The sequence below is a fragment of the Crotalus tigris genome, unplaced genomic scaffold (genome assembly GCF_016545835.1).
Source record: "Crotalus tigris isolate CLP2741 ecotype Arizona unplaced genomic scaffold, ASM1654583v1 scf7180000024302.2721777, whole genome shotgun sequence".
Lineage (NCBI taxonomy): Eukaryota > Metazoa > Chordata > Lepidosauria > Squamata > Viperidae > Crotalus > Crotalus tigris.
This window is the reverse complement of record NW_024100474.1, coordinates 584659-607422: the sequence shown is the minus strand read 5'-3', so window position 1 is coordinate 607422 and position 22764 is coordinate 584659. Positions and strand designations below refer to the sequence as shown.

Below are 22764 nucleotides of genomic sequence, written 5' to 3'. Positions count from 1 at the left end.
CGGGCGAGCATTGTTGTGAATCAACAACACCACACCGGAGGTCGTCAGGCGACGATGCTTGTCATGGGTGTCTTGTCTGAGTTTTTGTAACGTTTCACAGCAGACATTTGAACTGATGGTTGAACCAGACTCCGTGAACTTCACCAGTAGTTACTCCTTTGGCATCTTCGCATTTGGCGGGATTTTCTACGGCACCACGTCCGGTGTGGTGTTGTCGGTGCACGACAATGCTCGCCCACACACCGCTAGACGGACCCAAAAACTTCAGAAGCGGTTCCGCTGGGATGTTTTTGATCACACACTCCCCCTTATAGGACAGATTTGGCGCCGAGCAACGAAATCTTGTGAGACATGATGACGAGGGCCCCCACTGGAATGGCGATTGTGTCGAGAAGTCGCGTCATGTTATAGTTTTCTAATGTACCGTAAATGCCGGCGTACAAGGCGACCCGGCGTATAAGATGACCCCCATCTTTATAGCCGGGCCGCATTCCTAGAACGTCGTCTTATACGCCGGAAACTACCAGTATTTCCAGCGTATAAGACGACTCGGCGTATAAGACGACCCCCGTATTTGGCGCCGATTTCAGCGTTCGCGGAAGTCGTCTTATACGCCGGCATTTACGGTATATAATAAAAGTTCTGTATCTGCGAGTGTCTTTGTCATGGTTCCGACAGATGAAACTCTTCAAAAGAATTTTGAGGCATTGTTTACCTCAATAATCTTTTCAAATAATCTTTTATTCGAATAGCATAATATTGACACTACATAATCGAAGCCAAAAACTGAATTCATGCACATAGCATCAAAGCACAATTCCCTCCTCCAATTAACAGTCATAAATCACATTCCCCAATTAGCAGGAAGCAAGTTCTCCAGCCCAATTCTTTTTTTTTTCAAAGATAATTTTTATTAAATTTTTGAAATTTTACAAAAACAAAACAATCTTCCCCCCAACCTCCCCAACCCTCCCATTCCCTCCCCCGACCTTCCCAGAGCTGAATATAGGCTTAATTAAAATTTCATCAAAAAATCTTTAAAAAAAATATAAACCATAAATGAATCTAACGTTAGTTAGAAATCTAAATACATTAATTAGAAAAATTATAAAATAATTAACAATAGTATATATATAAAAAAACATGAATACAAAAAATAAATGTTTAGAAAGGAAAAGAATAAAAAAAAAAAGAAAAAAAGAAGATCCAGCCCAATTCTTTATCACCTCTGGGCTCAATAACCTTGACTCTCACGCTAAGTTTAGTGTTGTTATGGCTAGCTAGACCAGTGGTTCTCAACCTTTTTAATGCCACGACTCCCAACCGGTTGTAAGTCGAGGACTACCCAATCGGTCGTAAGTCGAGGACTTTTCCTGCCTGGGAGCGCCGCGCATGCGTGGTGCCGCCCCCTGCGCCGGCCAAGGCGTAGCTGGCAAGCGGCAGAGATGGCGCAGGCCAACCACCGGCTAGGCCACCAGCTGGCCCAGCCCAAGGGAGGTAAGGCACCCGCCGGGCCCCACGCACGCCAGCAACCCTCCCTGCGCCTGCCGGCCTCCCACCTCCCACCCTTGGCCCTCTTTTACTTACACTTTTAGTAGTTGCTCAGCAGGGAGGGGTGGAAGCTTCCAGACAGCTCGCCTTCGCTGCAGACCACTTGCAGCACCGTTTGCAGAATGGGACGTTTGGCGGGCTCAGCAGGGCAGAGACAGCCTGGACAATTCCTATTGGCTTTGGAAAGCCAATAGAATTAGATCTATTCAAGAGAGTCTATTCTATTGGCTTTCAAAAGCCAATAGAATAAAAGGGAGTAGCACAGCTAAGGAAAAGGGGGGAAAAAATGGTGGACTGCGTTGTTTGGCGACCCCCGTGAAATGGTCGTTCGACCCCAAATGGGGTCCCGACCCACAGGTTGAGAACCGCTGAGCTAGACTCGCATTCACATGCCCCCTCCCAGCGTCATATAATTCTAAAAGCGAAAGGGAAAAAAGATGGCTACATTTCCATCTGTTGTCAATGCAAAACATCCGATGTTAGCAGCATTGACAGTCTTGTCATTGATAACCAAACGGGTTTATTTCTGAAATTGCCCTCGTATTTGTCCAGAGCAGTGGTTCTCCACCTGTGGGTCGGGACCCCATTTGGGGTCGAACGACCATTTCACGGGGGTCGCCAAACAACGCAGTCCGCCATTTTTTCCCCCCTTTTCCTTAGCTGTGCTACTCCCTTTTATTCTATTGGCTTTTGAAAGCCAATAGAATAGACTCTCTTGAACAGAGTCTAATTCTATTGGCTTTCTAAAGCCAATAGGAATTGTCCAGGCTGTCTCTGCCCTGCTGAGCCCGCCAAAAGTCGCATTCTGCAAATGGGGCTGCACCAGTTGAGTAGTCCTCGACTTACGACCGGTTGAGTAGTCCTCGACTTACAACCGGTTGGGGATCACGGCATTAAAAAGGTTGAGAACCACTGGTCCAGAGAGACAGGCCCAGAAATTGGACCTTCCACCAATCGGTTTTCGAATAAAAGCTGCCAACAACCCTGGTGGTCAATCCTCCTTCTTCCAGCCCTTGGCAGCCCTGGGAAAGTCACCGTCGGAAGAGGAACGGTGGGAGGAAGAGCGGGATGGGAGCCCAGCCGCCGACCAGGCGGGGGAGAGAGATGTAGTCAGAGCCCTGAGGACTAGGCGCTTAAGCGGCGTGAGGCTTTGCAAAGAGGAGGAGGGCTTAAGGTTGCTCCTTCAGTGCTGTTCCACTCTTTTTTCCAGGTGACCACGGATCTGCGACACGCCTGTACCAGCAGCCACACGGGCACCTCCGCCTCGGCCCCCCTGGCGGCCGGCCTGATTGCCCTCGCTCTGGAGGCCAAGTAGGTGCCTTGGGTGGGGCCTTTCCCACAGAATGGGGAATTCTGGGAATTTAAGTGGCCGAGCTTGAAAACCACGCGCCTAAACTGGCCTTCTGGAAGGAATAAGTGGGAAGGAGTGGAGACCATCCCAAATGTTGGCTTCTTAGCTGAGCCCAGATTTTATTTTACTTTTTATTATCCTATCCTATCCTATCCTATCCTATCCTATCTTATTCTAATTCTATCCTATCCTATCCTATCCTATCCTATCCTATTCTAATTCTATCCTATCCTATCCTATTCTAATTCTATCCTATCCTATCCTATCCTAATTCTATCCTATCCTATTCTAATTCTATCCTATCCTATCCTATCCTATTCTAATTCTATCCTATCCTATCCTATCCTAATTCTATCCTATCCTATCCTATCGTATCCTAATTCTATCCTATCCTATCCTATTCTAATCCTATCCTATCCTATTCTAATCCTATCCTATCCTATCCTATCGTATCCTAATTCTATCCTATCCTATCCTATTCTAATCCTATCCTATCCTATTCTAATCCTATCCTATCCTATCCTATCCTATTCTAATTCTATCCTATCCTATCCTATTCTAATCCTATCCTATCCTATCCTATCCTAATTCTATCCTATCCTATCCTATCCTAATTCTATCCTATCCTATTCTAATTCTATCCTATCCTATCCTATTCTAATTCTATCCTATCCTATTCTAATTCTATCCTATCCTATCCTATCGTATCCTAATTCTATCCTATCCTATCCTATTCTAATTCTATCCTATCCTATCCTATTCTAATCCTATCCTATCCTATCCTATCTTATTCTAATTCTATCCTATCCTATCCTATCCTATCCTATTCTAATTCTATCCTATCCTATCCTATCCTATCCTATTCTAATCCTATCCTATCCTATTCTAATTCTATCCTATTCTAATCCTATCCTATCCTAATTCTATCCTATCCTATCCTAGGGCCACAGCATGTATCCTTTCCACCTCAATAAATCTTGTTAAAGAAAACTTTGCAAGAGCAATGTTGGGGGGGAGAAGTCATTTTTTCCTGTTTAGGGGATCGCCAAAGAACTGCACAGTCAAAGACTAAACAGACCCAGATTTTATGAGTTGCGTGTGCCCTTTTTGCAGCTGCTGTGAATTATAGTGATAGGCCTCAAGGAAAGAATGTGGGGGGGGGGAGAAACATAGACTTGCAATTGTGGCTGGACATCCCAGCCTGTCTGCTTTTGCTACTCTGACAGGTAGCCAATGAAATGGGAAATCTGTCGGTCTTGCCTTGCCTTGCCTTGCCTTATCTTACTTACCTTACCTTAATTATTTTTTATTTTAATATTTTATTTTTTATTTTAACTTATTTTATTTTATTATTTATTTTATTATTTTATTTTATTATTTATTTTATTATTTTATTTTATTATTTATTTTATTTTATTTATTTTACTTTACTTTATTATTTTTTCCCCACCTTTATTTTTTTTTGACAAATAAGATGACGAGCATATCCAACACCCTTCCTCCTCTTCTCTTTTCCCCACAACGACAACAACAACCTGGTGAGGTGGGCTGGGCTGAGAGGGTGACTGGCCCAAGGTCACCCAGCCAACTTTCGTGTCTAAGGCGGGACTGGAACTCACCGTCTCCTGGTGATTGGCCCAAAGTCACCCAGCTGGCTTTTGTGGCTAAGACGGGACTAGAACTCAAGATCTCCGGCTTTCTAGCCTGGTGCCTCAACCACTAGTCTAGGGGTAGGCAACCTTGGCTCTTTTATGACTGGTGGACTTCAACTCCCAGAATTCCTGAGCCAGCTGTGCTGAGGAGAAATGGAGGTTTCCAAGCTGAGCCCTGCTGGCTCAGGAATTCTGGGAGTTGAAGTCCACGAGTCATGAGGGGGCCAGTTTCCCCATGCTGGCTCAGGAATTCTGGGAGTTGAAGTCCACCAGTCACGAAGGGGCCATAGTTCCCCCATGCTGACTGAGGAATTCTGGGAGTTGAAGTCCATGAGTCATGAAGGGGGCCCTAGTTCCCCCATGCTGGCTCAGGAATTCTGGGAGTTGAAGTCCACGAGTCATGAGGGGGCCATAGTTCCGTCATGCTGGCCCAGGAATTCTGGGAGATGAAGTCCACGAGTCATGAGGGGGCCATAGTTCCTCCATGCTGGCTGAGGAATTCTGGGAGTTGAAGTCCACGAGTCATGAAGAGGCCATAGTTCCTCCATGCTGGCTGAGGAATTCTGGGAGTTGAAGTCCATGAGTCATGAAGGGGGCCATAGTTCCCCCATGCTGGCTGAGGAATTCTGGGAGTTGAAGTCCACCAGTCATGAGGGGGCCATAGTTCCTCCATGCTGGCTGAGGAATTCTGGGAGTTGAAGTCCACGAGTCATGAAGAGGCCATAGTTCCTCCATGCTGGCTGAGGAATTCTGGGAGTTGAAGTCCACAAGCCATGAGGGGGCCCTAGTTTTCCCATGCTGGCTGAGGAATTCTGGGAGTTGAAGTCCCCGAGTCATGAGGGGGCCATAGTTCCCCCATGTTGGCTGAGGAATTCTGGGAGTTGAAGTCCACGAGTCATGAAGGGGCCATAGTTCCCCCATGCTGGCTGAGGAATTCTGGGAGTTGAAGTCCACGAGTCATGAGGGGGCCCTAGTTCCCCCATGCTGGCTGAGGAATTCTGGGAGTTGAATCCAGGAGTCATGAGGGGGCCATAGTTCCCCCATGCTGGCTGAGGAATTCTGGGAGTTGAATCCAGGAGTCATAAAAGAGCCAAGGTTGCCCACCCCTGCACTAGACCCAGCTGCCTATCCTTATCCCTGATCCGGAGAGGAACTGAAGCTGGACACAGGGATAGCTTCTTTTCTTGGGAGGGGGCTCTCTCAGAGACTCTTCCTGCAGGGCTTTCCCCCCCCCCCGAGTCAGGCTGGTATGGGTCTTCTCTGCCTCCCCCCCACACTTTTGGGGAGGAAAGCCCCCTCATTCTGTGCAATGGCATCGGAGCTCAAAGACCTGTGGACCTGCACCCCCCCCCCTCCTTCCCACCTCACAGGGCACATAGCGAAACTCTGAATGGTTCTCTCTCCCCCCCCCTTTGTGTTTCCAGCCCAGCTCTCACCTGGAGGGACATGCAGCACCTGGTGGTGAGAGCCTCCAGTCCAGCTCACCTGCAGGCGGACGACTGGGCGGTGAATGGAGCCGGGCGCAAAGGTGAGGCCGGGAGCCCGGCGGTTCTCCGGGCACGGCCCTCCCGCTTTCAGGGGGCAGAGGCTGCGTCCTCACAGCCTGCCACGGGAGACCCCCGTGGGGCCATGACAACGAAAGAATCAAGATGGCAGCCACGAATTTTCCGTTGAACTGGGCTTTTTCTGCATCCTCCCGTGGGAGGTCAGAAGAGCCCCAAGCCCGTCAGACTTTCCCACGGCCCCGGAAAACCTGGCTGTGTTCCTGAGAGGAGAGAGGGGGGGGGGGGAACAGAAGGAGTGGGGGAGAGAAATATAGAGGGAGGGAGGGAGGGAGAGATACAGGGGTAGAGTGAAAGAGAAGGAAAGACAGATGGAGGGAGGGAGCGGAAAAGAGAAGGAGAGATGGAGGGAGAGAGAGAAGGAGAGAAAGATATGGGGTTAGAGCAGTGGTTCTCAACCTTTTTAATGCCGCGACCCCCAACTGGTCGTAAGTCGAGGACTACTCAACCGGTCGTAAGTCGAGGACTACTCAACGGGTGCAGCACCGTTTGCAGAATGGGACTTTTGGCGGGCTCAGCAGGGCAGAGACAGCCTGGACAATTCCTATTGGCTTTTGAAAGCCAATAGAATTAGACTCTATTCAAGAGAGTCTATTCTATTGGCTTTCAAAAGCCAATAGACTAAAAGGGAGTAGCACAGCTAAGGAAAAGGGGGAAAAAATGGCGGACTGCGTTGTTTGGCGACCCCCGTGAAATGGCCGTTCGACCCCAAATGGGGTCCTGACCCACAGGTTGAGAACCACTGGGGTAGAGTGAAAGGGAGAGGGAGAGAAAGTAATGGAGGGAGGGAGAGAGAAGGAGAGAAAGATGGAGAGAGAAAGAAGGAGAGAGATGAAGGAAAGAAAGAGAGATATATGGGAGTAGAGTGAAAAGGAGAAGGAGAAAATGTGATGGAGGGAGGGAGAGAAGGAGAGATATGGAGGGAGGGAGCGAGAAAGATAGATACAGGGCTAGAGTGAAAGTGAGAAGGAGAGAAAAAGATGGAGAGAGGGAGAGAAAGAAGGAAAGAAGGAGAGATGGAGGGAGAGAGAGAAGGAGAGAAAGATATAGGGGTAGAGTGAAAGGGAGAGAAAGTGATGGAGGGAGGGAGAGAGAAGGAGAGAATGATGGAGGGAGAGAGAAAGAAGGAGAGAGATGAAGGAAAGAAGGAGATACGGGAGTAGAGTGAAAGGGAGAAGGAGAAAATGTGATGGAGGGAGAGAGAGAAGGAGAGATATGGAGGGAGGAGTGAGAGAAAGAGATAGATACAGGGCTAGAGTGAAAGAGAGAAGGAGAGAAAGAGGGAGAGAGGGAGAGAAAGAAGGAAAGAGAAGGAGAGATGGAGGGAGGGAGAGAGAGAGAAAGCGAGAGACGGAGAGAGAAAGAGAGATGGAAGGAGGGAGGGAGAGAAAGGGAAAGTGCTGTTGTAACCTTCGAACGGTCACTGAACTGTCGTAAGTCGAGGACTGCGTGTCACATATCTTTTTTCATTGTAAACCTCCCAGGATCATTGACTGAGAGGGGTGGATATAGAAATTGATTGATTGATTGATTGAATGAATGAACGAACGAGCAAATAAGTTGAAGCTCTATCTGTACAATTCACTTCTCACCTTGTGATAAGACGGGTGGCCTCTACATTTTATGAGCAAATAAAATAGATAAAAGCAGGCAGAGCTTCCAGGGCCCCGTGGGGGCTGCCCTCTTGACTCTTTAGCCCCCCCCTCCAAGACTTAACGACCGTAACTGCCAGGCTCAGTTATGGTCATAAGTTGAGGACGGTCTGCAGGCCGGCTGCTGTTGTGCAGAGCCCTCGTTCCTCAGCATCCCCAGGGCCATTCTGCCGCCGCTCCTCCTTCGGGGAAAGAGCCCGTGGCTCTGGGCGGCAGGAGGGCTGTTGGGGGGCCAGGGGGCTGGGAGGGTGTCGGGAGGCCGGGAGGGTCTTCCCTGAGCTGGTCCTTCTCCTTCCAGTCAGCCACTACTACGGCTACGGGCTCCTGGACGGCGGGGCCTTGGTGGAGATGGCCAGGCGGTGGCAGAGGAGCTGGCCTCAGCGGAAGTGCTTCCTTCAGGTGGTCTCCCAGCCAATGTAAGAGTATTGGAAGACTCTCTCTCTTTCTCCCTCTGGATCTCCCTCCCTCCCTTTCTCTCTCTCTCCTCTCTCCCTCTACTTCCCCCATATCTCTCTCTCTCCATATCTCTCCTTCTCCGTATCTCTCTCCCCATATCTCTTTCTCTCTACCTCCCCCATATCTCTCTCCCTCCCTCCGTATCTCTCTCTCTCCCTTCCTCCCTTTCTCTACCTCCCCTGTATCTCCCTCCCTCCCTCCGTATCTCTCTCCCTCCCTCCGTATGTCTCTTTTCTTCTCTCTCCCTCTACCTCCCCGTATCTCGCCCTCTGTACCTCTCCCTTCCTCCATCTCTCTCTACCTCCCTTGTATCTCTCTCCCTCCCTCCCTCTGTATCTCTCTCTCCTTCTTTCTCTCTACCTCCCCCATCTCTCTCTCTCTCAGTACCTCTCCCTCCCTCCATATCTCCCTCTGTAGTTCTCTCTCCTTCTCTCTCCTTCCCCCCATATCTCTCCATATCTTTCTCTCCTTCTCTGTATCTCTCTCCCCGTATCTCTCTCCCTTCCTTCCTCCCTATCTCTCTACCTCCCCCTATCTCTCTCTCCCTCCCTCCATACCTCCCTCCCTCCATATGTCTCTTTTCTTTTCTCTCTCCCTCCACCACCCCGTATCTCTCCCTCTGTACCTCTCCCTTCCTCCATCTCTCTCTACCTCCCTTGTATCTCTCTCCCTCCCTCCCTCCCTCTGTATCTCTCTCTCCTTCTTTCTCTCTACCTCCCCCATCTCTCTCTCTCTCTCAGTACCTCTCCCTCCCTCCATATCTCCCTCCGTATCTCTCCTTCTCTCTCCTTCCCCCCATATCTCTCCATATCTTTCTCTCCTTCTCTGTATCTCTCTCCCCATATCTCTCTCCCTTCCTTCCTCCATATCTCTCCATATCTTTCTCTCCTTCTCTGTATCTCTCTCCCCGTATCTCTCTCCCTTCCTTCCTCCATATCTCTCCATATCTTTCTCTCCTTCTCTGTATCTCTCTCCCCGTCTCTCTCCCCCTTCCTTCCTCCCTATCTCTCTACCTCCCCGTATCTCTCTCTCCCTCCCTCCATACCTCTCTCCCTCCCTCCGTATGTCTCTCTTCTTTTCTCTCTACCTCACCCGTCTCCCGTATCTCTTTCTCCCTCCCTCTGTATCTCTCTTTCTCTTTCTATCTCCCCCATCTCTTTCTCCCTCTGTACCGCTCCCTCCATCTCTCTCTCTCCTTCTCTTTCTACCGTCCCCGTATCTCTCGCCCCCTCCCTCCATACCTCTCTCTCCTTCCGTATGTCTCTTCTCTCTCTCCCTCCCCATATATCTCTCCCTCCCTCCCTCCAAATCTCTCTCTCCCCTTCTCTCTCTTTCTCTCCCTCCGTATCTCTCTTGCTGGTACTCAGAAATAGGACTTACGACCATTTTTCAGTTAGGAGCTACGCATCGTCCCCATGGTCACATGATCAAAATTTGGCTGCTGAGCAACTGTGTCATATTCTGGGGGGGGTGTGTGTCACGTGATCCCCTTTGGTGACGTTCTGACAAGCAAAGTCAGTGGGGGAAGCCGGATTCGCTTAACGACCGGGTGGACCAACTTCACAACTGCCGTTGATTCCCTTAACGACAGCGGCGAGGGAGATCGTGAAAAACGGGGCCAAATCCACTCAGCAACCACCTCGCTTGGCCACAGGTGCTTTGGGGGCTCCCTTCTGGTCGTAAAGCGAGGACCACCTTTATTGAAGCCGGAGCCCCCTTCCCCCTTTCCCCGTCTTCCGGCAGGGCCATCGGCTCCCGGCTGTCCGTCTCCGAGAACGTCTCGTCCTCCCCCTGCTTCCAGAGGGGAAACAGAGGCATGCGGTCTCTGGAGCACGTCCAGGTGCAACTGTGGCTCACCTACAGCCGGAGGGGGGATCTGGCCATCTCGCTGACCAGCCCCAGGGGAACCACCTCCACCCTGGTGGACGTCAGGTGAGCGTGTCCCCTCCCACCCACCCACCCACCCGGGTGTTCGTGGAAGCCTCTCTTCACCCCCCCCCCCCGAGACTGCCAGCCCCAGAATCCCCCAGCCCACTGGCACCAGGGTAACTGGCGTCTGTTTATAATGGCTACAGGGTCCTGAGGTCATGGGGGGGGGGGAATGGAGGCTAAAACACACAAAGGATGGTTGCAGGAACTGGGAAAGGCCAGGCTAGAGAAAAGAAGGACGGGGGGGGGGACAGGATAGCAGCATTCCAGTATTTGAGGGGCTGCCACAAAGAAGAGGAGGGGGTCAAATTATTCTCCAAAGCACCAGAGGGCAGGACGAGAAACAACGGGTGGAAACTGATCAAGGAGAGAAGCAACCTGGAATTAAGGAGAAACTTCCTGACCGTGAGAAAGATTAAGCAGTGGAACAGCTTGCCACCAGAAGTTGTGGGTGCTCCATCATTGGAGCTTTTTAGGAAGAGACTGGACAGCCATTTGTCTGGCATAGTCTCGGACAGGGGTAGGCAACCTTGGCTCTTTTATGACTCGTGGACTTCAACTCCCAGAATTCCTGAGCCAGCAGGGGGGAACTATGGCCCCCTCATGACTCGTGGACTTCAACTCCCAGAATTCCTGAGACAGCATGGGGGAACTATGGCCCCTTCATGTCTTGTGGACTTCAACTCCCAGAATTCCTGAGCCAGCATGGGGGAACTATGGCCCCTTCATGACTCTTGGACTTCAACTCCCAGAATTCCTGAGCCAGCATGGGGGAACTATGGCCCCCTCATGACTCCTGGACTTCAACTCCCAGAATTCCTCAGCCAGCATGGGGGAACTATGGCCCCTTCATGACTCGCGGACTTCAACTCCCAGAATTCCTCAGCCAGCCTGGCTCAGCTTGGAAACCTCTCTCTTTCCCCTCAGCATGGCTGGCTCAGGAATTCTGGGAGTTGAAGTCCACCAGTCATAAAAGAGCCAAGGTTGCCTACCCCTGGTATAGGGTCTCCTGCCTGAGCAAGGGGTTGGACTAGAAGACCTCCAAGGTCCCTTCCCGCCCCATTATTCTATCTTCCAAAACTAGCAGAGCGCATCCATGAACACCAACTAGCAATCAGAAGACTTGCTGAAAGCACAAAACAAATGTCCAAGCTCCCTTCCCAAGGTAAAGTACAAAATGCAATACTCAAAAAAATATATATCCCCAAATACCCCCCCCACAAAACCCAGAACCATGAAAGCATAAACAAAGACATCATACAGATATTATTCCTCGAGCTGAACACGGATTAATATATTACTACAAAATTAGTTGCAAAACAAGCCCTCCCCAAAGTTTTAAACGACGCAATCGATTGGCAAGTCGTTGGCCTGCCATCGATATATTACATTAATGACCAAGTAGTTAACAGGAAAAAAAAAACAATATTAGTCAAACGAAAACAAAATTAACGTTTCAAAATTCTCTTGTTAACAGACTGTTATGGTGATCCACTGGTCGCGGGAAATTTGCCAGGGCCTTTTGCCCACCCCAAATCATCCCAAACGTTACAAACAGATCATCCAAGGTCAAATAAGATAAGATGAGATAAGACAGTGGTGGCGAACCTTTTAGAGACCGAGTGCCCAAACTGCAATCCAAAACCCACTTATGCATCCTCGAGTGCCAGGTGGGTGTAGCCCATTGAGTGGGTGTGGCCTATTGGGTGGGCATGGCTGCAGTGGAAATGGCAGACTGGGTGGGACTAAAAAGTTCAATCAATCAATTCTAACTTTGCAAGATCTTTTTTTTTCCTGTGAGAAGTTGAAGTTGACTGATTGACTGAATCTTTTTTTTTTTTTTTGCACATGGCGGCGGAGGCCTAAAGCAAAAAGGTTTTATAAAACCCAGCCGAAGGCCCAGGACTGGGGCGACGGCGCGCGTGCCCACAGAGAGGGCTCTGAGTGCCGCCTCTGGCACCTGTGCCATAGGTTCGCCACCACTGAGATAAGATAACCTTTATTGTCATTTTTTTTTTTTACTGTGGGCACAAAGGCACACATCAAAAATGAAATTGAGTAGCCCGCTCTCAAAGTGAAACACATACATGACTCACACCTAAAACATACTATATACAACATATGTATAGACCCACCCCCCTACATATACATAGCAAATAAATATTAAATACTGTCCATCTTGAATATATAATGGAAGGAGGAAGCTTGAGAGTTTGCAAGGTTAATGCGGTATGGAATGAAACTATGGCTGAATCTGGATGTTCTGCTACGGATACCACGAAGCCCCCCGCCCCTGGAAGGGAACAAGGAAAATAGGTTGTGAAGGAACCTATAAGGTTCAGTTATATAACCGAATATATATATAACCATATAAGGAACGGTTGCTGGAATTGGGCATGTCCAATTTAACGAAGTGAAGGACAAGGGGGGACATGATAGCAGCGTTCCAGTATCTCAGGGGCTGCCCCAAAGAAGAGGGAGTCAAGCTATTCTCCTGAAAGCAGGACAAGAAGCAACGGGTGGAAACTCATCAAGGAGAGAAGCAACCTAGAACTAAGGAGAAACTTCCTGACAGTTAGAACAATTAACCCGTGGAACTCCTTGCCTCCAGAAGCGGTGAATGCTCCCACACTGGAAGTTTTTAAGAAGAGACTGGACAGCCATTTGTCCGAAATGGTCTAGGGTTTCCTGCCTGAGCAGGGGGTTGGACTAGATGACCTCCAAGGTCTCTTCCAACTTTACTACTATTATATATTTAAGAGGATGTCTAGTGTCCCAGATAATCGTACGGACTCTGCTCAAGCAGCGCTTCTGTGCTATGTCCTGGATGGGAGGGAGGGAGCTGCCAATGATCTTTTTGGCCGTCCTCACCACTCTCTGCCCCGCCTTCCTGTCTGAAGCAGGGATGCCTCCAAACCAGACTGTGATGCTCTATGACGGGATGCTCTCCATCCTCCCCTTGTAGAAAGTGGTCAGGACAGGGGAAGGAAGATGTGCTTTTCTTATGCGATGCCGAAAATGCAGATGTTGCTATGCCCGCTTCACCAGTTTCTCACTGTTGAGCAACCAAGCCAGCCTATAATAATAATAATAATGATGATGATGATGATGATGATGATGATAAAGTTGGAAGGTACCTTGGAGGTTATCTAGTCCAACCCCCTGCTCAGGCAGGAAACCCTACACCATTTCGGACAAATGGCTGTCCAGTCTCTTCTTAAAAACTTCCAGTGTTGGAGCATTTACTGCTTCTGGAGGCAGGTTGTTCCACTGATTAATTGTTCTCACTGTCAGGAAGTTTCTCCTTAGTTCTAGGTTGCTTCTCTCCTTGATGAGTTTCCATCCGTTGCTTCTTCTTTTTTTTTATTTATTAAAAAGTTTTTATTTTCCATTTATTCCTACAAAATACAATTCAATTAAAATAAATTCCTAACCATTGGTACCGCCTGCCCATTCCCCCCAGGCTGCGTCCACCCTCTCTAATCCTTTCCTACTTCCCTCCTCTTTCTCTCCTCCCCTCCTACTCTCTTCCCCTCCCCTTCTCCTCTAACCATCCTACTTCCTCCCTACTCCTTCCTCCCCTCTCATCCCTCTCACACACATGAACGCAGCATAGGGGAAATGCCCAAGCGTTTGCCATGACTATATTATCATTACCCACCCACTCACCCACCCACCCACCCTCAACCCTCCCCCCCTCGCTTCCCAGAGCAGAGTACAGGGTTATTAATAAGAAAGTTAACAATAATAAAAAAAAGAAAAAAAAGGAAGAAAAAAGAAAAAAAAGAAAAAAATAACATCATACTTAACCTTTAACTCCCCTTAAATTAAGTCATATAAACAAATCTCTACAACAGTTACAATAAAATTTACTCATAAAATAAATGAAACTTTATAGTCCCATATTTTTTCTGAATATAATCTATCCATCTCCTCCATACAATAATATATCTTTCTTGCGTATGATCCTTCTAATAAGCAGAAATTTTTGCCATTTCTGCAAAGTTAGAAACTTTAAATATCCATTCTTCTAAAGTAGGCAACGAGTCCTTCTTCCAATACGAGCCTACTAATAACCTTGCTGCAGTTAATAAATTCAACATTAAAGTAGTTTCTTTGTCATTTAAATCCACAAAAATACCCAATAGGTATTTCTCCTTGATTAGTTTCCACCCGTTACCTTGCTGCAGTTAATAAATTCAACATTAGTTTCTTTGTCATTTAAATCCACAAAGATACCCAATAGGTATATCTCTCTCCTTGATTAGTTTCCACCCGTTGCTTCTTGTCCTGCCTTCAGGGGCTTTGGAGAATAGCTTGACTGCCTCTTCTTTGGGGCAGCCCCTGAGATATTGGAAGGCTGCTATCCTGTCCCCCCTCATCCTTCTCTTCGTTAAAAGCCTACTCGTTAGCTGCTTTGTTTCTTAATCTCCATCTCTAGTCAATTCAGTGTAGTAAATTCAGTCTCCAAACATTCTCACAACTCGCAGGGGGGGACGGAGGGAGCAGATGTGATGTTAACTGTCATGTTTTGCTCACTGCTAGGCCCTACGACACCAGCAGGGACGGCTACAAGGACTGGGATTTCATGTCGACACATTACTGGGATGAAGACCCCCGGGGTGTCTGGACCCTCCTGCTGGAAAACAAGGGCGACGTGTATAACAGAGGTAGATCACGCAGCCGATCCCAGTTTGGATAAAAGTCTGCTGGCTTCTTATTGACTTACTGAAAAAGCCAACACAACCCTGGGTTGCGTAAAGAGAGGTATAGAATTAAAATCACGCGAAGTCTTAGTCCCGCTTTATAAAGCCCTACTCAGGCCACACCTGGAACACCTGTATACGGTTTTGGTCACCGTATCACAAAAAAGATGTTGAGAGTTTGGAAAAAGGGCAGAGAAGAGCGACTAAGATGGTCGAAGGCCTGGAGGCTAAAACGTACGAAGAACGGGATTTGGGAACGGCCAGTCTAGAGAAAAGAAGGATGGGGGGGGGACATGATAGCAGCGTTCCAGTATTTGAGGGGCTACCACAAAGAAGGGGGTGTGTGTCTGTGTGTCAATGTATTCTCCAAAGCCACCAGAGGGCAGGATGAGAAACAATGGTTGGAAACTGATCAAAGAGAGAAGCAACCTGGAATTAAGGAGAAAGTTCCTGACAGTTAGAACAATTAGCCAGTGGAACTACCTGCCTCCAGAAATCATGGGTGCTCCATCACTGGAGACTTTTAAGAAGTCTGAGATGGTATAGGTTCTCCTGCTCAAGCAGGGGGCTGGACTAGAAGATCTCCAAGGTCCCTTCCAGCTCTATTCTATTCTATTTCTGGAGATAAAAGGCCTGGAGGCTAAAACATACGAAGAACGGCTGCAGGACTTAGGTTTCACTAGTCTAGAGAAAAGAAGAAATAGCAGAGACATGGTAGCAGCGTTCCAGTATCTGAGGGGCTGCCACAAAGAAGAGGAGGGGGTCAACTTATTTTCCAAAGCACCAGAGGGCAGGACAAGGAAACTGACCAAAGAGAGAAGCAACCTGGAACTAAGGAGAAACTTCCCGACAGGGAAGAGAATTAACCAGTGGAACAGCCGGCCACCAGAAGTGGTGGCTGCTCCATCGCTGGAGAGTTCTCAAACAGAGATTGAACAGCTGTTTGTCTGAAATCCTATACGGTCTCCTTGGGCAGGGGGTTGGGCTAAATGACCTCCAAGGTCCCTTCCGGCTCTGTTCTGATTGATCCAGCTGTTTCCAATGTGCTGTTTCGCAGCCTTGACAAATTTAAGTTGTGTAGTTGCCGGCCTGGGAATTCTGGGAGTTGAAGTCCACAAGTCATAAAAAGGACCAAGTTTGAAGACCCCTGGTCTAGGGCATCTAAACCATTGAAATGCAGCATTTTTTTATCTGAAAAAAGATCAGTTCCAGGGCTGGCATAAGCCCTTAGCCGGTCGCGTTGTGATCTACAATTTGATGTGAGACTCTGCAGTCAGACTGAGGGGTGCAGGGGGCTGTACCCCATTTATACAAGGAATTCCCGCAGGTGCCACGCCGGGTGGCAGTTAAAGAACCTTGTCAGAAGTAAAAGGAAGGAAGGTAAAGTTGGTTGGTTTGATCCTGATTAAGATAGGACACGTTTTTAGATGAAGCTCTGATAGCTCTTTAGAGAGAAAGAGAGAAAAAAGAGAAAGCGAGAAAGAGAGTCACCGAGGCAGAAGGAGAGAAAGAGGGAGAGAGAGAGAGAGAAACAAAGACACAGAGAGAGACAAAGAAAAAGAGAAAGGGATAGAGACAAAAAGAAAAAGAAAAAGGGAGGGAGAGATAGGAAGAGAGAAAGAAAAAACAGACAGAAAGAGACGGGGGCAGAAAGAGAGAAAGAGAAAGACAGAAAAAGAAGACAAGCCAAGTGAGACTGACTTAATCGCCGTGCTCCTGGCTCAGGGGTCTTCAAACTCGGCCCTTTGATGACTTATGGACTTCAACTCCCAGAATTCCTCAGCCAGCAACGCTGGCTGAGGAATTCTGGGAGTTGAAGTCCACAAGTCATCAAAGGGCCGAGTTTGATTGCTGGCTGAGGAATTCTGGGAGTTGAAGTCCACAAGTCATCAAAGGGCCGAGTTTGAAGACTCCTGCACCAGCCGAACCACTGCAGTGATTCGTTTAACAACTGTGGCCCGAAAGGTCGTAAAACGGGGGCAGCTGCCTCGCTTAGCAACAGAAACTGGGCTGAACCGTGGCCGCAGGTCGAGGACCACCTGTGTATTGTCGTGCGTGTAGATTTCTCTGTGCCTCCCTCCCCCCCCCACAGAGCCCACCTCCTACCTTGCCGGCCTTCGCACCCGTGTCAGCGGTGCTTTTGTGGTGTCCCCCTCCCGTCTTTCTGGAGCCTCACCCCCCCCTTTTCTTCTCTGCCTCCGTCCGAAGGTCTCCTCCGGCACTTTGTGTTAAAACTCTACGGCTCTGAGGAAGACATGACAGCGCGGCCGGCAGCTCCCCCCGTGGTGGCCCAGTGCGTCCGGCGGAACCGCGACGGGACATGCCAGGGTGAGTTGTGGGGGGCGGGGTGCAATCAAGGGATCCCCCCCTCCCAAAGACACTCCGCTAGCACTGACAGGGCGAGCCCCTTGTCTATAAGCAGAGGCCAATCTCCACTGCCTCCGAGCACGGATTCTGATGATGTCACCGAGCTGGGTCACGAGACGTCTGCAAGAAAACGGAGGACCCCAGCCCTTCGGCCCCGAGTTCGAAATATTCCCTTCTGTCGGCCTTTGTCTTGGGCACGTCGCTCAGATGGCCACGCGTCGTGTTTGACGGCCGCTGAGCCTGTGGAACTCCCTGACACCAGAGAGCAGTTGCATGTTTTTAACTTTTTATTTGCACGCTGCCCAGAGTCTTTCTGTGAGGGAGATGGGTGGGTTCTAAATGAGAGACAGAAAGAAAGACATAGATGGAGGGAGGGACAAAGAGAGGGAGGGATAGATGATATATATTGATATATCTAGGTAGATAGGTAGGTAGGTAGGTAGATTAGAGAGAAATATTAGAGATACAGATAGAGATAGAGATAGATAGACAGATTAGAGAGACAAATATAATTGGGTAGGTAGGTAGGTAGGTAGGTTAGATAGATCAGTGGTTCTCCACCTGTGGGTCGGGACCCCATTTGGGGTCGAACGACCATTTCACGGGGGTCGCCAAACAACGCGGTCCGCCATTTTCCCCCCCTTTTTCCTTAGCTGTGCTACTCCCTTTTATTCTATTGGCTTTTGAAAGCCAATAGAAGAGACTCTCTTGAATAGAGTCTAATGCTATTGGCTTTCAAAAGCTAATAGGAATTGTCCAGGCTGTCTCCGCCCTGCTGAGCCCGCCAAAAGTCCCATTCTACAAACGGTGCTGCACCAGTTGAGTAGTCCTCGACTTACGACCGGTTGAGTAGTCCTCGACTTACGACCGGTTGGGGGGTCGCGGCATTAAAAAGGTTGAGAACCACTGAGATAGACAGACAGACAGACAGACAGACAGACAGACAGACAGACAGACAGATAGATGATAGATAGACAGCAAGGGTGTCAAGCTGCCGATGCGACATGCTGAAACCACACCCACCCCATTGCTGGCAATGGAAAAAAAGTCGCAATACGTCGCGGCACATCACGTGATGTTGCGAGTTTGACACCCCTGATATAGAGTGATAGTGATATAGAGATTAGAGAGGGAAAGATGGCTGGATGAATAGACATAGACAGATGGACAGACAGATAGATAGATGATGGATTGATAAGGGTAGGTAGGTTGTTGGTAAATAGATAGACAAACAGACATTAATGACTGTTTGAAGTTAGGGTTAGGGGGAAAAGATGGATGATTGATAGAAAAACAGACAAGATAGATAGATGATAAATAGATAGATAGATAGATAGATAGATAGATAGATAGATAGACAGACAGATAGACAGACAGACAGATAGACAGACAGACAGACAGACAAATAGACAGATAGATAGACAGACAGACAGATATAGATAGACAGACATAGATAGATAGATAGATAGATAGATAGATAGATAGATAGATAGATAGATAGATAGATAGATGATGAATAGATAGATAGATAGATAGATAGATAATAGATGATAGGGAGACAGAGATGGATGTATAGATAGATGATAGATATAGATAGAAGATAGATATAGATAGACAGACAAATAGATAGATGGATGATAGGTAGGTAGGTAGGTAGTTAGGTAGGTAGGTAGGTAGGTAGGTAGGTAGGTAGATAGATAGATAGATAGATAGATAGATAGATAGATAGATAGATAGATAGATAGATAGATAGATAGATATAGATCAGTGGTTCTCAACCTTTTTAATGCCGCGACCCCCAACCGGTCGTAAGTCGAGGACTACTCAACCGGTCGTAAGTCGAGGACTAGTCAACTGGTGCAGCACCGTTTGCAGAATGGGACTTTGGGCGGGCTCAGCAGGGCAGAGACAGCCTGGACAATTCCTATTGGCTTTTGAAAGCCAATAGAATTAAACTCTATTCAAGAGAGTCTCTTCTATTGGCTTTCAAAAGCCAATAGAATAAAAGGGAGTAGCACAGCTAAGGAAAAGGGGGGAAAAAATGGCGGACTGCGTTGTTTGGCGACCCCTTAAGTGGTCGTTCAACCCCAAATGGGGTCCCGACCCCCAGTTTGAGAACCGCTGATATAGATAGATAGATGATGGATAGATAGATAGATATAGACAGACAGACAGACAGACAGACAGACAGATAGATGGATAGAGTGATAGTGATACAGAGATTAGAGAAGGAAAGATGGATGGATGAATAAACATAGACAGACAGATACCTACTCCAATTACAACCATTAATGACTGAAGTTAGAATAACTCTAAAAAAAAAAAAAAAGGGACCCGGCACCCCCGCAGCTTCCCCCCTGGTCACATGATCAAAACCCCAGGACTTGGCCATAACTGCCACGCGCTTATGACAGTTGCAACCTCCCGGGGTGTGTCTGTGTGTCTGTGTGTCACCTGACCCCCCCATTTGCCAGCTTCCGACAAGCAACCTCCATGGGGGAAGCTGGCTTTGCTTAACAACCACGTGGTTCACTTAACGCCGGCAGAGATTCGCCTGACAGCCTCGGCCCAAAAGGCCATCAAATCAGACGGGGGCTGCTTCTAACCACCCCGTGCTCAGTAGCGGAAATCCCGCTCTCCGTCGTGGCCGTTAAGCCGAGGACTATCCGTACGTCAACAGATTGATCTTGCCTGCCCCTTTTCGTCCTTGAGGGCGTCGTACGGGCAGTCCTCGACGGACGAGCACAATGGAGCCCAAACTTTCCGTCGCTAAGCGAAGTATTTGTTCGAGCGAGTTTCCCCCCCCCCATTTTGCCTCCTTTCCTGCCACGGTCGTTAAGCGAATCGCCACACTCGTTAGGTTTAGTAACCCGGTCGTTAAGCGAATCCAGCTTCCCCGTTGACTCTGCTTTTTGGAAGGTCGCCAGAACGGATCACCCGACAAACACACGCGCACACAGACACACGGGAGACACCGCGACCGTCGTAAATACGAGCCGGCTGCCAAGCGCCTGAATTTCGATCCCGTGACCCCGGGGGGGGGGTGGGCTGCTCCGACGGTCGTTAAGTGTGAAAAACGATCCCAAGTCACTTGGGATGTGTCTCACTTTGAGAGTGGGCAACTAAATTTCGTTTTGGATGTGTGCCGTTGTGCCCACAGTAAAAAAAAAAAATGACAATAAAGGTTATAATATAATAGTAGTAAAGTTGGAAGGGACCTTGGAGGTCATCTAGTCCAACCCCCTGCCTGGGCAGGAAACCCTACACCATTTCGGACAAGTGGCTGTCCAGTCTCTTCTTAAAAACTTCCAGTGTTGGAGCATTCACCGCTTCTGGTGGCAGGTTGTTCCACTGGTTAATTGTTCTCACTGTCAGACACTACTCAATGCCGCGGTCACTAAATGAACTAGTGAACGGTCACTACATGAACTAAGCCGGGGACTACCTGTATTTTAAAAATAAAACCCAGCCCAGTCAATCGCCCGGCCTTAGGATACCCATCACCCACAGCCGTGCCTTCTGGCTTCTTAATTTTATTCATTTGTTGATCACATTGACCAATCCTTGCCTCGTCTCCCTGTGGCTGGCTGGCCTGCCTCACAGGGCTCCTTGTTGTTGTTCTTGTTGTTTTTTTCCCAGAATGCCCCAGCCCGCTCTTCGCGGTCCGGCACCTCTGCCTCTCCTACTGCCCGCCCAGGTACTACCGCCTGTCCCGCCGGGCTCTCGACCCCAACGGGACCCAGCGCGCCATCCAGGCCTGCTCGGCCTGCGACCCCTCCTGCTACACCTGCCTGGCGGGGTCGGCCCGCAATTGCAGTGCCTGTCCGTCCCACAGCACCTACGAGGAGCGCTCCCACACCTGCCTGCCCTCCCCCTCCTTCTCCTACCTGCCCCGGGGAGGGGCTTTTGCCCTGGGAGACAGGCCTGTGTTCCTCCTGGCCCTGGCCGTGCTGCTGGCCCTGGGCCCCGTGGCCTGCTGCCTCTCCTACGCCTTGTGCCGCACGAGGCAGAAGCGCGCGCGGGCCGATGGGGAAACCGAGGCCGTCAGCCTGGAACTGCTCTACCTCCACCGTCCCGGGGCCGAGGAGAGCTTGAACCGACTTTCCTAGGAACCAAGACTGCTTTAATGACCTGAAACCCTCTCCCCCTCTTGTTATTTATTTCTCCGAAATGGTTCCTGGATGATCCACAATAAATGCTCAGCCTGATGGGGTCTCTTGTCCTTCTTGGAGTTTGCAGTGAGACCCGCTCCTTAGGTCCCTGTGAGTCTCAATGGATTCGTCGGAGGGCATTTGGGGCCAAGAGACATCGCAGGGATTTGAAAGATACATGAATCCATTTGGGGATGGGATAGGATAGAATTCAGACTTAGAAGAGAATAGAACAAAACAGAATATAGAACACAGTAGAGAGTAGAATAAAGAGAACAGAATATAGAATAGAATAAAAATAAGAATGGAGTAGAATAGAATAGAATTCAAAATTAGAAGAGAAGAGAATATAGAATAGAACAGAAAATAGAATAGAATTCAGAATTAGAAGAAAATATAGAACAGAAAGTAGATTAGAATTCAGAATTAGACTATAGAATAGAATAGAATAGAATAGAACATAGAGTAGAGTAGAATAGAATAGAATAGAATAGAATAGAATAGAATAGAATAGAATAGAATAGAATAGAATAGAATATAGAATAGAATGGAGAGTAGAAAATATGGAATAGAAAATATGGCATAGAAAATATGGAATAGAATAGAAATTAGAAGAGAAGAGAAATTAGAATAGAACGCAACAGAACAGTAGAATAGAATAAGGAATAGAATAGAATAAGGAATAGAATAGAATAGAATAGAATAGAATAGAATAGAATAGAATAGAATAACAGAGTTGGAAGGGACCTTGGAGGTCATCTAGTCCAACCCCCTGCTCAGGCAGGAAACCCTACACCATTTCAGACAAATGGCTGTCCAGTCTCTTCTTAAAAACTTCCAGTGTTGGAGCATTTACTGCTTCTGGAGGCAAGCTGTTCCCCTGATTAATTGTTCTCACTGTCAGGAAGTTTCTCCTTAGTTCTAGGTTGCTTCTCTCCTTGATTAGTTTCCAACCATTATTGTCAGAATCCAATCATATTTCATCTTTAATTATCAAATATAGAAACTCCCAATTCTGCCTTCTTTGGATTCTGCCATAAGAGGGAGAGAAGGGGGAGAACAAAGGGGTTTTATGGCCCTCACTTCCTTCAGTAGACTTCAAAGAGCTGAATGCTGAATGTGTGTTTATTGTAACCTATTGTAACCTCAAAGTGTTAGCACCAGAGAACATTAGCATTAACAAAGAAGAGTATTTGCCTTTCATGTAGTTATCTGAAGTCTCCATCCAGACGGAAGAAAGAAGAAACGGGGTGAAATTGGGATACTTGAAACTATCACTGGAAGGGGGGTTGATTGGGTGGGACTACTGGGGAACCCCTTAAAACCTTGAATGGGAGAGCTTGGACCCCAAGTCCTGTCTAGCATGCCTGCAACCATTTTCTCTTAA

General features: G+C 48.2%; 1 protein-coding gene across 1 annotated transcript in view; it reads left to right on the top strand.

The window, feature by feature from the left end:
• PCSK4 (proprotein convertase subtilisin/kexin type 4) overlaps positions 1 to 21434 on the top strand; it is a 41601-nt gene extending 20167 nt beyond the window's left edge. Inside the window, exons 9-15 of the mRNA XM_039324555.1 lie at positions 2762 to 2862; positions 5979 to 6082; positions 8067 to 8184; positions 9968 to 10156; positions 14699 to 14823; positions 17068 to 17187; positions 20866 to 21434. Coding sequence (XP_039180489.1) covers positions 2762 to 2862; positions 5979 to 6082; positions 8067 to 8184; positions 9968 to 10156; positions 14699 to 14823; positions 17068 to 17187; positions 20866 to 21335 — 1227 coding nt within the window. The 3' untranslated portion in view covers positions 21336 to 21434. The remainder of the gene's footprint in view (positions 1 to 2761; positions 2863 to 5978; positions 6083 to 8066; positions 8185 to 9967; positions 10157 to 14698; positions 14824 to 17067; positions 17188 to 20865) is intronic.
• The last annotated feature ends 1330 nt before the right edge of the window (positions 21435 to 22764 follow it).